Source organism: Chelonoidis abingdonii, chromosome 3 (assembly GCF_003597395.2).
Source record: "Chelonoidis abingdonii isolate Lonesome George chromosome 3, CheloAbing_2.0, whole genome shotgun sequence".
Classification (NCBI taxonomy): domain Eukaryota; kingdom Metazoa; phylum Chordata; order Testudines; family Testudinidae; genus Chelonoidis; species Chelonoidis abingdonii.
The window spans coordinates 166,984,594-167,001,031 of record NC_133771.1 but is presented as its reverse complement, the minus strand read 5'-3'; the positions used below and the strand labels follow the sequence as shown (position 1 = coordinate 167,001,031).

At 38.9% G+C, this 16,438-nt stretch overlaps 1 protein-coding gene across 10 annotated transcripts in view; it reads left to right on the top strand.

The window, feature by feature from the left end:
• DISP1 (dispatched RND transporter family member 1) overlaps positions 1–16,438 on the top strand; it is a 203,851-nt gene that overhangs the window by 181,902 nt on the left and 5,511 nt on the right. For all 10 annotated transcript variants that reach the window (XM_075064313.1, XM_075064308.1, XM_075064310.1 and 7 more), the window contains 5 exons: positions 665–694; positions 6,778–6,901; positions 8,351–8,478; positions 8,943–9,040; positions 12,161–12,258. In XM_075064313.1, coding sequence (XP_074920414.1) covers positions 665–694; positions 6,778–6,901; positions 8,351–8,478; positions 8,943–9,040; positions 12,161–12,258 — 478 coding nt within the window. The remainder of the gene's footprint in view (positions 1–664; positions 695–6,777; positions 6,902–8,350; positions 8,479–8,942; positions 9,041–12,160; positions 12,259–16,438) is intronic.

Here is a 16,438-nt window from a genome sequence, read left to right as displayed (position 1 = left end):
GTCCTAGAGTCTATGAATCTCAGAAGCCCTCGTAAATTTTGAGCCATTAATGCAGTGGTATGGGAATTAGCAAATCTGTACTCTGTCAGAGAACTGAGAATTTTTTGTGAAAAATGGTCTCTTGGTTAGTGTCTTCTATCTGCGGAATATAGAAAACAGTATTAAAGATGACTATTGAAAGTAAACCAAGTTCATGCTTTACCTGAAACTGTGGTTTTAGTTACATCTTCAGGACATCTGTTTGTTATATCCATAGATATTGAATCTTTAAGTAGATTTATGGTTTCCCCCCTAGAGACCACTTTTTGGTCATCTTAATTACAATTTTTTAAAATATGAAGTGTATACTGAAGATTATTACTCCATGAAATAAGATCAGTTTTGAAGAAGAGCAAGTATTACCAACAATACATTTGTGCCTATTCTCTCTTGCTATTCAGAATAACTTTGGCAGAGCTAGATTTCTAATAAAGAAGCAACAACATTAGCAGTTGAAATAGGTTTTATTTGGGTACCTTTGGGGGTTCCATTTTTCTGAATAATGCCAGGCTAGAATATGCCAATTTAAAATATTTTCTTCCCTGGAACTGCACAGGGAAAAAATATTAGTGCACAAGTATTAGTGCATTTTGTCTATGTTCAATAATTTTTTTTTTTTTTCCAGACCTGCCAGACCATTCAAATTACCAAAAAGGTAAGGTACCGTATAAGCACTTACAAATCTTGTGCATGTTCTTTCATGTGTTAAGAAAAACCATGTCTCGTGCACAGGTGTTAGTGTATTGTAAAATTAGCTGTTGTGCATATGACTAGGTTTCCTTCTAGAAACAGATGAAAGAATAATACTAATTGGACAAATATCCCGTGTTGTCTTCTGATTCTTTTTTAATTTTATTTTCTTCACAAATAGTGTGTGTGTGCGCGCACGCACACACAAAGCTGACCACAGTCCTGCTCCTGAGTGTACCCCCAGAAACTCCCTGGTCCAACACCAATAATTATAAAACACTTTGGTTTAAAGAGCTCAGGAGAGGGCATTGCAATAATCTTTCCTATCCTTAAACACAAATTCAGCATGGTTACAGGCTCTGTATATTTAATGGAAGAAAGTAGAATGACCTACCCAAAATTGTGCTTGCACCTGAAATATTAGATACCATTTCAAATGAACACATGTTAAAGGAATAATCCACATGCAAGAATTTCCCTCAGTAAATAATAGATCTGTTCAGTGAATATACTGCATATAAATCCAATCAAATACATTTCCACTGTACATGAAACAATGAAAACCTCTTAAATATACAACTACTAGACGTTTTGAAAAGTTGTATATATCTTTTTGTGTGCAACCAGATTATGATGAGTCAGGTTTTTCTTATTATACACGGAGATACAGATTCACAAAGGGGGAACTCCTAAGCATTATTTTATTGCTTAGTATGCAGACATGATTTCCCAGTTCATTAGAAGTGCAGTGAGGCAAGTAAAGAATCACAACTATATAGATTGGGTAGATTAGGAAAACGTAGCAACATACCACAAAGAAGTGTAGGAAACAGACTAGATTGAATGCAGCAGATGTTTTGGCATAAAATAAATTTCAGGCAGCTATGAATTTTGTAGCTAGTGGGAACTTCCACTTGATTCGGACTACTGAGTGGCCGAAGAAATGACTTGCTTACCAGTCTGACCCAGTCCTCTGACTCTTCGCAGCCAGTTGCACCAATGTATTGGTGGGTTTAATCAGCTGGTGTAAAGCAGGAAACTGAGGCCTTGATTCAGGAAAGCTCTTAAACACGTCTTTAACTTTAAGCATGCTGTTTTAAAATTTGAGTTCTTTCTTGAATAGGAGTGGATTTAAGCAGATGCTTAATTGCTTTTCTGAATTGGGGGCAGAGGTCTGAGGCTAGTCATTTTCATCTTCAGGTCAATGCACCCACATTTTTAAAATTCAGGTCAAATCCACACCTTGCCTTTTAGGGGAAGTACTACAGTTTAATTTTAAAACTCCCACCTCCCACACAATGGCTACGAAATAAGTAGAAGTGGAGAGACCAACTTTTCCTTTTGGATAACAACTTAGGATCTCAGTTGTTTATGGACAAATCACTTGGAGAGATTTCTTGCTTTATGCCAGTGTCGTCAGTGGTACTAAATGAAGCTCAGACAAACAAAATCTGAAAATTTGAAGTTGAGAAAAGAGAATTAGTTACTGTATCTCAAAAATGTGTACTGGCTGGAAAGGGAATGATATTTCCAGTTTTGTCAGAGGCTACTTAAAATTATTGTGAATCTACTTGATACACATACTCATGCCATTTTTTTGCATTTTCAGTTTGCATGCTCAAGGTACTAAAAAGCACAATAACAGGCTAACTAACAAAATGCATCAGAGTGTTGAAAACCAACAAGGATTGCAAATTATATATGTAACCCTTCTGCCCCTCTGAATTGGCAGCAACAAGGGCCGGGTTCAGTATCCAGGGGTTCCGTTTCAATAACGTAATGTAAAACTGGCTCGAGTCCCCACCCAGTGACCTGGGACAATTATATACCACCCCCCCACGGCGCCTCTAGGAGGCAATACTTCCCCTCTCGCAAGCACAGAGTCTGAGTGTAGCAAAATCCTTTTAATAAAGGAGGGAAACAATGTGGCATCATATTGGGGAAACACCGCAAACAGGATTCATAACGTAAACCATGAGCAAAAGACCCTCCAAGTAAGTTTTGGCAGTGTCCTTTTCCCCTTAGGGTCTTAAGTCCAATCACCCCAGAGTCCAACAACCCAAAAGTCTCTGTCCCTGGTCAGCGCCACTCCAGAGTTCAAAAGTTTATCTGCAGAGTTTTACCCCCCCAGCCTGGGTGGAAATGAGGGGCGGCCACACAGGGTGTTAAGAGGCACCTTATGTGGGCCGGGGCCAACTGCTCTGCCTTTCCGTGGAGTTCTGTTGCAGCCTTCACCACGACCGACTCCACTCCACTCACTCTGTGCCACTCCTCCAGCCGACCTGCTCCAGCCGTCCCCGCAAACCACTCCACTCCGCTCTGCTCTGCTCACTGTTCCCTGGGCTGTTCCAACATGCTGCAAACTGCTCCGCTCTGCCAGCCGCTTAGCAATAGATCTTCAGGCTCCCCCACTAGTTAACACAGCACTCAGTGATCTCAGCTCAGAAAGTTTAGCTCTTTTAGTGATTTCAGCTCTTAGTGATTTCACCTTGTAGTAGGGGAGCCCCAGTGCTGGTGCACCATTGGGCCAAAGTGAATTCAGCTCAGCAGCCTCTAGATGGACTCCTAATGGAATCAAAATTAGCTCTGCTCTTGAACAGTGGAGAGAGGCAGAGGTGCAGTTGGTATTCCAGGCCCTCAAAAGGGCCCATACCATCAGGTACACACACCAGTCCCCAGCCTCTCCCAATTCACTGGGTTTTGGCACCCATGTCCCTTGTCTAGCAAGTGTTACTTAGTTGATGTTGAGACTTTGTCATAAAGCAGTCTCATAGTTCCTCATTCACATAATCAGGGTGACAACACTTTATTCCTCCTGCCCCAATAACAAAGACATTGAGGATCCCAGAGCTGTCAAAATAACCATCCTAGGGAGGGTGGGTGTGCCAGTGCAAACACCTGAAATTCCTTTCCACACTCCCTGAAATTCTTTCCACACTCCCCATAATTCACCTCCATATGTCAGGGTAGAGCTCATCCTGACTCTGCTTACATATAGAAACAAATGTTGTCACATAGTTCAAATGGATGCTTTTGCTATTCTGGCTGCAGTGATCATTGCTGATGCAAATATCCAGTGTATGACTGTGATGAGACCAACACTGAACCAGGGTGGGGAGTGGAGCAATGCTGGGCTAGAGAGGCCCCCGCCCCTTAACAAGTGCAACTTGCATAGCACGTTCTCAGTCCAGGAACACTTTTTAAAGGACCCCACTGCTAGGAGAAGGGGGAAATGAGTGCATGTGACCAGGACCACCCGGGGCTGGTGGTAGGGGAAAGTGGGGCAAGCCCCCCATGAGAATATAGTATTCTATAGCATTGCAACTTTTTTTATGTATCAGAGGGGTAGCCGTGTTAGTCTGGATCTGTAAAAGCAGCAAAGAATCCTGTTAGTCTATAAGGTGCCACAGGTTTCTTTGCTGCTTTAACATTTTTTATGCAAGGGGCCCCCAAAATTGCTTTGCCCCAGGCCCCTTGAATCCTCTGGGCGGCCCTACATGTGACACCAGGAAGCCAGGCTGATGCTGAGAGTTGTATCAAGAGTAGCAACAGCTTTGTGAAGGCTGCTCTAGCAACAGGGACTTGGATTCACGCCCTTTCTTTGGAAGTTGAAAGCTCTAACAGATGTTAACTAACTGAACAGGACAGTAAGAGACTGAGGAAAGTCTGCCTAGCCTATGATCATGCCCCAAACTAAGGAGCTCCAGATGTTAGGAAGCGAGCTCAGAGAACACATAATTTGGGGTAGTTCAGTAACTGGGCTGGACACTTGGATAACCTCTAAGGCCCTGGTTTGGGACCCGGTGAAGTAGGTGGGCCTGGGTTCCCTACTTTGCACCCCTTCTCCTGCTCCTCAAGTGGGGGACCAATCAGAGCACAAGGGGGTGACTGAGACCACAACTGGGGCTCCCTCTGGGATGACTAGGCCAGCAGAAACCATAAGGCCGAGACCTAGCCACTAGGCTTGCTGGTCATCAGATCTTCCCACTACAGTGACATAAAGAAAATAAGACAATTTACAAGAGTAAAGACCTGGTGATGTTTCCTATATAAGGTTTATTAAAGTCCTCAAACAGGTCACATAGACCACAACTTTCTTTAGTGTTAGTTATAGATTGTAGAGTTCTGCTCAACTGAGATGAGAGCAAGCTGCTCAGCAGAGAATGGAATCACACACATAACAGGGTAAAGGGATCATTCTTGCAGTAGCTACACAATGGTGAAAAATAACTTTCAAGTCTTCAGAGCTCTCGACAAACATTTAACTAGTCAATGTAGAATCCGGTGTATATAGAAATATTGAATCCTGTAAATAGAAAAATGTTATTAAGTCATCTACTCCCTCTCCCTTAAACTTTGCGCAGTTGGACTTGGGCAAATTGTACATTTATGGTTTTTTAATAACAAATTGCACTTCAAACAGATTTAGAAACTTTCACTAAATAAGCTTGAGAATTCCTGTGTGAGATTGGTAAAAATTATTCCACATTTATCTATCGAGAAACTGAGGCAAAGCCACAATAGCACTTGAATCTTCCCAAATCTGTGCTGAACCCTATAGAACATACCCCTTTCTCATTGCTGGAGTGAAGATTTTTCAGGCTGAGGCACACTGCAGAGGACTCCCAAGCCAGTCAGTAACAGCATTGTTGAATACTATTGGATTTATTATAGAGAAATGGTAAACTGTTGCCAGAGTGGCTGTCCTGTTGCCTTTGGATAAAAAGGGGAGTTAGATCTTGTTTTAGCAATAGGACAGAAAATCTCTGGACAGAGGGTAACTGGGTCCAGGTAAGAACATATAGATGTTGTGCTGGTCTGATTTTCAAAAGAACAACAGTCTCTCGGGGTAGTGAAAGTAGGTATAGAGAGAGCTGTAATATAAACTAACCTTTCTTTTAGTCTGCATGGAGATTGAGGAGGAAGTAGAATATAAATTGTCCTGATCAATATTTACATGTGTATAACTACTATCAATATGCTATGATTCATACTCAAATGTTTTCTCAAAATGCATCACAAACCTCAGCGGACTTTGTCCCCTCTGTTCTGAAGATTAGACAGCATAACCTTTCTGTAAAGTTGTCCTTGGAACTCCAGGACCTTGATTTCAAGTGACTGATTTAAGACTAATTATAGTGAACTTCGTACTTCTGGGTTTCATTTTCTTGCTTTTTTTATTGCACACTTTTTGTCAATTTAACAAGAACCTCTTATTGAGATAAATATTTAATTATGCATGTGTAAAAGCTTCTTTGCTTCAAGAATCTGAGTATATGTGTGGGTATTGCAGTTTATTTTCACCCTGGAACTTGCAGCAAATTCTGTGGACTATCATAATAGGCTCTGAGTAACTTTTTTTAAATTGTAGATTTAAGTTACAAAGCATATGGTTCTTCTGGCTTATGCAAATCACTTATTTTCTTCTGTAGTATGGATCAGGGAAAACATTCTGACCAAACCAGAACTGTAAAGTTGAGAAAGTAGTATAAAAATCAATAATGCATACTTGGTCTTATGAAGCAATTTGACTTAAAATGACGTTAATTGTGCTTTATCCATAGTTGCCAGAATAGATTGAGTAAAAGTAGCAATTATCATTACCTGACCTGTAAACCAAAGAAATCTATTTTTGAGTAAGTCAGAAATAATCGTCTTAGGCAGTAGCAGCACACAAAAAATGCTAAACTGAAATCTATATTTTTATAACAATCTTGAAAGAAATACCAATGGACTGGTGAAAAAGACTTTTTCCAACAAGAACCCAAATAAAGTTTCAAGAGGAGAGGGATTTGCTGGAGATTAACATCATCTTTTTTTGGTCTGTTTCTCACTTCAATTAAAAAAAAATGAAAATGAGATTAAACTGGATCTCACATAGATACCTGGCAAAGGTCTAAAGCCTCCATTTAGGTGTAAAAAAAATAGTACCATGCTTTAGATGGGTCTTATTCCATAAGGAGATAGGTGTGTGATAATTCTGTTCTTGCCTTCTTTTGTTTTCAAATTCCTCTTTCCTTGCTAAGATTTTTTTTTCTTTCCTTATAGTTATGCAGCCCTGATAGCCGACTGGCCTGTGGTGGTTCTAGGCATGTGTACTGTGTTAATAGTGGTGTGTGCATTGGTCGGCATATTAGTTCCAGATCTTCCAGACTTCTCTGATCCTTTGCTGGTAAGCTAGCAACTGTTTCCTGTACTGTCAGATAATTTTCTCTGCTGTACTATTTCCCCCAACAATAACAGTAAACAGGTAATATAAGTGGTATTTAGAGAACTTGTTACATTGCTTTCCAATACAGATGTGCCCAAACCAAAACCCCAATTCTGAGCACACCTCAGCTTCTGGGGTATTTGGATATGAACTTTGCAGTCAAGACCCAGCTATATTTTCACAAGGGCTGAGGAGTTGCTGAATTTTTCAGATTTTGTTCATAAAAATGACAATTTTCTGTCAACATAAATCTATTTGGGTTGTTCTGAGTATATTTTGAGAGAGAAGTTCTTATATTAGCAAGGCTAACAGATGTGAGACTTATCTAATGAATCCTATGGAAGAGAGTAGTAGATCGTAGAGTTCCTGGTATTTCTTCTAATGCAAATGTCCTATTAGATCAAGACACCAAAAGAGTTAAGAGAAATACAAAGAGGTGGTTGCACATCAGCGTCTGTTATGCACTAGAATTCAATTCTAGTACCCAGCAGACAACTATCCAAAACTTATACATGTTCCACAAATGAATTTCTATGCATTTAATATTGTTGCGAATTTAATCCGTGCATTAGAACATAATCACAGAAGACAGGTTCTCCGTCCTGGAGATCATACATTCTAAATTAGGTTTTGGAGTGGGGTGCCAGGATCTATTAAAGGAAGAGGGAACCTAAGAACCTTTGAGTGATGGAGTCCTATCCATATTGAAGATCTGAAAGGAATCTTTATCTGATAAGGAATCTTTATCTGATAAAGACTGCCATCAGTTCTTATTTGTTCTGAACCAGCTCAACCATGTATTTAGAACTGTCATGGAAAAAGTTTTACTTGACTACCCTAAAGTACTACAAAGTTACTGTTGTATTGATACTATAATACCATTCCGCTGTACAAAAAAAATGGAATTCAGTAAACTCGTATTTCTTGAAACAGTTAGCAGTCCTTTAAATTGCATTAGTCAAGACATTTTTTTCTTTTAAATGGTTCTTAGGCTTTGAGTTATTCTTCTGGGAATGGAAAAAAGACAAGAGACATGTAGAGATAACAACAGAGATAATTACTCAAGCTGCAAAATATTCTGTAATTGAGATAAGTTAGCGCAAACTGTTTATCCGCTGAAAATATCAAGAGCCATTTACTGATTGGGCAGGCAGTATAGACAATCACTATTTCTGACTGACGATGTATAACATAAATCAGAATTTATAACCACCCTGTAAGACGTATGCAATTGGTCATTATTGTGTGAAAACATCCTGTTATAAAGCAATTCACCTCTAAACTAGATGTCTGGAGTAATTGAACTTTCTAATTATAGTTGTCTGTCACTTTGATGTTCATGTTTTCCATTCTTCTTTTAAAGCAACGGAATGAAATGTACTAATAAAATTCTGTAATGTTCTGCCTTAGGGTTTCGAGCCAAGAGGGACTGCAATAGGCCAGAGATTAGTCACATGGAATAATATGGTGAAAAACACAGGGTACAAAGCAACATTGGCAAATTATCCTTTTAAATATGCAGATGAACAGGCTAAAAGGTAAGAATTTTTTAATCATCTTATTGTCTCAGCTTTCTGCAATAGAGCCTACTCCAACGCCCCCAGAAGTCAATGTGTACACTCCCATGGACTTGAAGGGACATTGGATCAGACAAACCCTCTTCCTCCCCCCAAATATTCCTTAGGCCTCATGTATGGAACTAGACTGAAGAGAGGGTTTGATAAAACTTATCCTATGATATAGTGTAACAATTGAAAATGTCTTGTGTTTTTCACTTTGAACTACAAGAATTTTTCAGTGTTAAAATAAAGATAATATGCTTTAAGGTCCCTAGTAGAATAAAAGCATCATGAATATTTGAGTTATTGAATGTTGAAGTCATATGAGCACTTGTATCGTTTCTCTGGCCAAAGCTAGTAAAATGTGTAAGTTGTTAGGAAACTCCTTTTAAGAATCTTATATTCTGTGTTCAAATAAGATAAAAATGTTTCCTCTATTTTAGTCATCAGGATGACAGATGGTCAGATGATCACTATGAGAGAGAGAAAAGGCAAGCAGATTGGAATTTCCACAAAGACAGCTTTTTCTGCGATATTCCAAGTGAGTGGAATGGTGTTAACAGTAAATCTGAATACTGTGGGAATATTCACAGGAAATGTCTCACTATTAGAAAAAAGAGGTCTTGCTCCCTATATTTATGATTTGCACCTTCTTCCTCTTTGCATAAGGCTCTGAGAAATTTAGACTAAATCACATTTTAAACTCCACCAGCAGTTCCCACCGAGCACTACTCCTCATCTTTTCTTATAGAGCATTTCTTCAAAAGGTTTTGATTTTAGTTGTTGACAGTCCTAAACATTAGTACCTTAAAATACATTAGTACAGAAGTAGCACTTAATGTACATTAAGACATTAGTAATGCCTTAGCCATACATTAGCTTAAATCTAAAAACAGAAATTCACTTTTCCTTATATATTCTTCTTGCAACACTATTTTTAAAGGACATCTGTGAGGTCAAATCTGGCCCAAAATTTAGGTTTTAGAAAATCAAGCCTTTATAAAACCTAAGACCAATGGAATCATTTCCATGAAATTTAAAATACCCAAGGGGAAGGCTATTTAAAACAAATAAACATTCCTCTTCATATTTAACCAGCCACATATTTCAGCTTTGTGACAGTAAGCACTTTTTGGACAGGAACCATGTCTTGGTATGTGTGCACACAGTACTTACCCATGGGCCCCAGTCTTGGTCTGGAGCCTCTGGGGCCTACTGCTGTATAGATGTTAGTAACACTGCATGAGAACATGAATGTGAATTGACTAGAAAGTGACTAATTTGTTTCTATTGTCAGAATGAGAGAGAGGCAAAGTAAATACCAAAGCAGATTTTATAAAATTCTCTTTTTTAATAATATAAGGTCTGTCTTCTAACAAAGGTAAGAAAATTTGGCCCAGATCATCCTTTCTCTTTCCATGAGTGGAGATAATTGAGACCAAGCAGATTTCTCCTGAGCAAGGGCAAATGTGGAAGGATCTATCTTGAAATCCACTTGTGAATTAATACTGCTTGAAGCAGCATTAACTCCTACAGTCCCATCCATGCTAGCATTTACACCATCCCAGGGGACTCAGGCAATGGCAACAAGGAAGCTCTCTCATCTTGGACCCCTTTGCCTTCTTTGTTCCTTGAGTTCTCTGCCTGTGTGTCTTCAGGATCACCAGGATTTGGGAGGTTACGGCTCACTACTCCTAAAACACTTAGGCTATGTCTTCACTACCTGCTGGATCGGCGGGCAGTGATGGATCCAGCGGGGGTCAATTTATTGTGTCTAGTGTAGATGAGATAAATCAACCCCCGAGCGCTCTCCCATTGACTCCTGTACTCCAGCTTGGCGAGAGGCACAAGCAGAGTCGACGGGGGAGCGGCAGCAGTCGACTCACCATGGTGAAGACACCACAGTAAGTTGATATAAGTACGTCGACTTCAGCTACGTTATTCATGTAGCTGACGTTACGTAACTTAGATCGATTTCCCACCCCATGTAGACCAGGCCTTAGAAAAGCCTGTTCCATCTTCCGTGGCAATTCTGTATGGTGTACCTCAGGCTGTTTTTTTTTTTTTTTTTTTTTTGTCTTCTCTGCTCATTGACAGTTGGGGAAGATCTGGCTGTTTTCGTTTGTTAAAATAAGATTTTTAATCTGATGACTATTGAAATAATTTTTCATAATAGTGCATGTTTTAAAGTTCAACTACAAAACTATGCGGAACATAGGGCCTTCACGATTGCCTCCCATCTTTGATGATCTCTTGCTCTTAACTTCTTCCCATGTCATTTAGATAGCGTTCAGTTCTGCTTATGTTGTGCATTGCCATGTTATCCTTGGCCTCCCTCATTGCTTCCTGCCCTGGGGGTTCCAGTCCAATACCAGCTTTGTTGTGTTATTCGAGTCTTTCCTCCATGTATGTTCTAGTCATCTCCATTTTCATTCTGTAATTTTCTGTCCTGTAGGTTTCTGTTGCATCCTCCTCCAGAGTTCATTTGTGATGTGTGGGGGAGGAGGGGTTGGGTGTTTTGGGGGGGGTTTTGGGAGAGGGAGGAGGGTTGGCCATCTGATACTGAGGATTTGTCCAAAGCAGTTGTTTATGAAAAACTTGGAGGTTAGTTATTAAGACCTTACTAAGTCTACAAGTTTCAGCGCCATATAGTAAGACTGACTTTACAAAGATGTTAAATATTCAAATTTTAGTTTGGAAGACAAGACTTTTGTTTCTTGAGATCTGCTTTAGAGTTACAAAGGCATGGCTTTCGCTGTTCTGGCTTTAGTATCTTCATCTGTTCTACCTGTTGTACTTACAGTGCATTATTGTGAATTATTGGACGTCTTCTATGTCTGTCCCCAAATTGCACAAAATCAGGCAATATGAAGCCCAAAGTACCATATTGTACTCCAAGGTACTTAAGATTTGTGTGTGTGTAATATGCATTCCTGGTTAGCTAAGTATAAAGTTCTGGTAGCCACTAAGACATTATTCCCTGTTGCTGAAAGCTGTTTCAAATAAAAGTAACTTAATATTTTTAACTAATAAATTAAGCTTCTTTTACGGTGGTATTTGTGTGCATTCGACTTATATAACTTCCAGAATACAGATTTTTTTATTTTTTTTTTTAAAAAAGGCCCCAAGGACTTCCCAGAAACTTCAACTGAAGTCACCAGCCCCTAAAGCAAAGAAATCATTTTATAAATGTCCTTGTAATTATTAGTGATATCCCCAAGTGTATTGTTTCACTAAGGCAGCCTCTGATTATATCATGTATCCACTACCAATATGTTGCAAATTAAGATAGGCCTATAATAGTTTGCTGCTGAGACCTTTCCTTCTTTCTTGTCAGATTTCAGAGGACAGACAATGAGCGTGGCTAGAAATTTATTAGGATTTCTGAACTATAAAATTGACTAAGATAGGAGACTGAAGTTTAGAGAATTCTTTCAGCTTTAAGATGTTGAGGGAGATTGAAGCTCTTATAGGAATCAAGTCTTTCACGTAAGGAGACCATCTCCTCCCTTGGAAAAAAGGTAGTTTCCTACCTTCAGACAAATGTTCTGAAGACTTACAGTTAAAATAATTATCCACTTTTTGAATGATGGGAATCTGTTTTAGTCTCTTATATCAGACATACCTGCGAAATTCATAAACCCTCTTACTATATTTCCAGGTGATCGATACTCACGAGTGGTGTTTACTTCCACAGAAGGAGAGAACTTGTGGAACTTGCATGCAATTAAATCAATGTGCAGTGTAGATAATTTGAGGGTAAGTAAAGAAAACCTTTTTCATCTGGATTAAGCAGAGCAATATATATTTGAAACTCCTGGTCCGTTATAGCTAACCACTAGATGAAAGCATTTCAAGTTGTTTTCTTGCTGCAAAGTAAGCAATCCACGGGCAGGCACTAGTTCAAAAACAATTTTTGCCAGATTACAGATCAGAATTTCTGGTTTTGCACCTCAAGTGATCTTCACTAAAGATAAAGCCTATTTCCATGCTCCAACACTTTCCGAACTAAAGGGTACATGTTATTCTTCTGCAGTGTATTTCCTTTCATAATAATACACCAACCATTTTGTTTCCCAAAAAAGGCAAGGATTTCATTTTTGCCCCTTACTTTTATTTCCCTTAAAACAGTCTGTCAGTATCTTTGTTCTGTTCTGTATACATCTCTTGCTGTCAGTGGGTCACTTAGCCCTATGAACTCAAAAGAGAATAGCGTGGCATCAGAGACATCAAAGGGACATAAATACAGTTTCTAGGCAAACAGCAAAAGTAATCCAGTCCAGATTGCATAGTTCTGAATTAAACATTTACTTCTACCTTAGAACATGAAAGAATGAAAGAAGACACTTTGTCCCTGTCAACCCAGACTAGTAGATATTTTTTCCATAGTCAGTGTCAACAGGGCCTTGCTCTCATTCCGTAAAGAGTCAAAATGATAAAGGCAACAGGAATTTAGGGAATTTAATAGTTGGTCTTGCATGTGTTAGAAGTTAACTGTGCACATCGTTGAAATTGAGGTCTGGTTTCAACTAATAATGGACGTTAACTGACAGTTACTAAGTCCATTCTGAACTAAAAGGCATAATGTATTTGAGTAAGACATCTGAAAAGTATAAGCTTCTCACTCGCTGAAAGCACAATGCTTTAAATTGCAATGCAACTGTAATTTTTTGTAAACTCAGAGACCTGGTGTAGAAATTAACTTAGATAAAATGAAAAATATATGGTCTTAGAAATGATCAATTAATTTCCTGGATGGAGGTCCATTATCTTTCCCCCTCACCAAACAAAATTCCTGTCACCAGTTAACCTAACAAACAAGACATAGGCATTTAACCAGACATGTTTTTTTAGATTGTGTTATTTGATCGAGTCGTTTTATCAGTGTCATCAGGCAGTCACCTTAAGACAGCCAATTTCCTCCCTGGTTTTTTAGCTGGTATTTGCTTGCCTAGAATTCTGAGTTTCCCAATATAAGCAGTGAAATATGTTACAGCCAGTGGTGCCGAGAAATTAATCTTGCTGAAATTTAGATTAACAAAATCAAGACAACAGTGGTTTCCTATAGTCACTCCCAATTTTTGTAGGATTTCTGGAGTCATGGCAGTGATTTTGAAGTTAAGATATCAAGTTAGATTTTATTTGTGTGTGACACTTAAATATAAAGGACTAATTCTAAATGCTATCTAAGAAGTGCTAGTCTGTGAATGTCCACATAGACTGCTGTTTCAAATAAATGCCACTCATCATTGATCAGTCCAGGGCACAGCATATTTGTGTCATAAATAAAAAGGAAACATATTTTTGGATAACTAAATGAAGACAGCTTACTACATCTGAAGGATAATTTTGTGGAGCTTGTAATGTTACTGAAAAATTTACCCTTTTATTCTAAATATACCTTGAACTTCTAGAATTTATTATCTCAGTACTATTTATTTAAAAGTCCTGATTGCCAAAAAGTAATTAACCCGTTTCAAGGGAGAATAAGAGGAAGCTACTTTGAAGAAAAAGCACCATATAGTAAGCCATGAAAACGTCTCTCCCTTAAAAAACAAACAAACTACCACTTAAGTACTAGGATCATGGAAGTTTTAGCAGTGTCTGTAGATATTTTATATAGGATATTTGTAGCAGATCAAACATTTTGGACGAGATCTTTTTCTTGTAACCTCGATTTGTAGTTAAGCATTTAATCATCAAGCAGTGAGTTGGAGAGAACAATTGCATGTATTAAGGTGGTGGTATGGCTAGCTAGTTAGTTGGCTTTATAACTTGATAAGAATGGATGTTGTAATTATTACCTGTCTATATGCACAGTACTTTTAATTAAAAAATAGTTAAACTAGATGCCAGTTGCTTAGACATTCTGGACGAAAACTTGTTTTCATAAAAATATTGCTTCTAAATGGCTCATGCTATTGCTTAAACCATATATAAATGTAATTCCTTTTCAAGCACCTCCTGGATCTCATGAGGTGCTTAGATGTGCCTTGCTTTCAATTGCTATGTTCTTTTGCTGGTATTTGATCTCTTACTGCACAGGTCAGTGTCCACTCTAACTAGTCTCAAGAAATGGGTGTGTTTTTTGACCTTTAGTTTTTGTTAGACCCTCTCTTCTGTTGGCTACAGTTCACTTATTAAATTCATGCCTGATTAAGGGCCCCAGTTCTGTTTTCATTGAAATCAGTGGCAAAACTTTTGTTAAATTCAATGGTAGCAAAACTAGGCAGTACATTTTCTGGAATTTTGCAAGTTAAGTTGAAGTGGAAACTTAAGGTTTCATATATTTTACTCTTGATATGTAGGATGTCTATGCCAAACTATTACTTGCAGTAATATGAGCTATCTGTATAAATCTCCTGCACATCAATAGAAGAAGGGATCTTTAAAATCTTGTTTCCAGCTGCTTAACATTTAAACGCAATAATTATCTTGGGTGTATTATAACAACTTTAACCATCTGGTTTACTAATACTTAGGGCGCCATCCTGCAACTGCTCAGCACATGGCATTCCCATAATCTTCAATGGAAATTCCACGTGCAGACTGGCTACAGGATCAGGCCCCTAATTTTTAAATTACTAGAATTAGAGAAGTCCTTTCCTTCCCACATCAATTACAGGAAGCTTTCCTTACTATCTGTATGCTTTTATTTTTCATAAACTTCAAAGATTCCAAATATAGGAGCACAAGCCAACATCACCAGGCAGATCCATTTGCCAAGCTGGCGTGCCCTTGTAGGTAGCATACATGCAGAATGCACACCTTCACACCTCTAGATATCCCAGTAACAAATGGAGATGTTGCCAGTGACACAGCTGACCTGGCAAGTACCAGCTAACCAGGGCTGGCTCCAAGGTTTTTGCCACCTCAAGCAAAGGGGGGGGGCGGGGGAAAGCGAACGCGATTGCAATCAGCAGCAGCTTCATTGCGCTGCTTTCTTCTTCGGCAGCAGGTCCTTCCCTCCGACAGGGACCAAGGGACCTGCCACCAAAGAGTCTGACATGCCGCCCTTTTCCCTTGGCCGCCCCAAGCACCTGCTTGCTGAACTGGCCTGGAGCTGGCCCTCTAGCTAACCTTGGCAATATCTTTTGATCAGTCAACAAAGTAGGGCCTAATCCTGCAATGCTAATGTTTTGTAAATAATGTTTTTACATAATGCTTTAAAAAGGTATTCCAGACTAAATTTTGTTTTTTCTTTCCAAGTTTCAGCTGCCATCTTATGTTACTTGATCTTTGGCAACAGTTACTTTACCAGCAAATGTTTATAGCTTGCAGCAAGTATTGAAAAATAACATATAAGCCTCATTGTCCTATCTTGAACTTGACTATATAGAGAGAACAATGCAATCCTTTCCTCCCAGTTCGCTTGGCTGACCCAGAACTTGCATATTATATCCTCATAGGATAATTCTGGAGATGTGCCATGAAAAATACAGATATGCTATTCCAGTGCTTCCTTTTATTTATTAGATTGTTCATTTTTTACTGAGTTTGCATGTGTGAGTGTATTTATCTGGAAACAATCAAATGTGAATTATCCTGTTTTTATGGAATGTCAGGTCATTCTTGTTCAGGAATTGTTGGACAAAATTAAGTCGATATTAAAGCTTTTATAGCCATTATGACAGTCCCCAAATTGTGGGTTTTGTTTGTGTTACAAGTGATCACTGATGATAACCCAGTGTAATTTCAGTATAAATAAGAAGTAGTATGTCAATTATTTAGCTGATGTGAAATCTGCATGGATAAAGGTTTCAGGACTCACTCCTGTAAACACTTAGGCACATGTGTAACTTCACATTAAAGTGAGTGAAGTTACGCCCATTCTTCTTCGAGTGCTTGCTCACATCCATTCCAGTTAGGTGTGCGTGCGCCGCGTGCACGTTCGTCGGAGAAACTTTTACCCTAGCAACACTCGGTGGGCCGGCAGGTC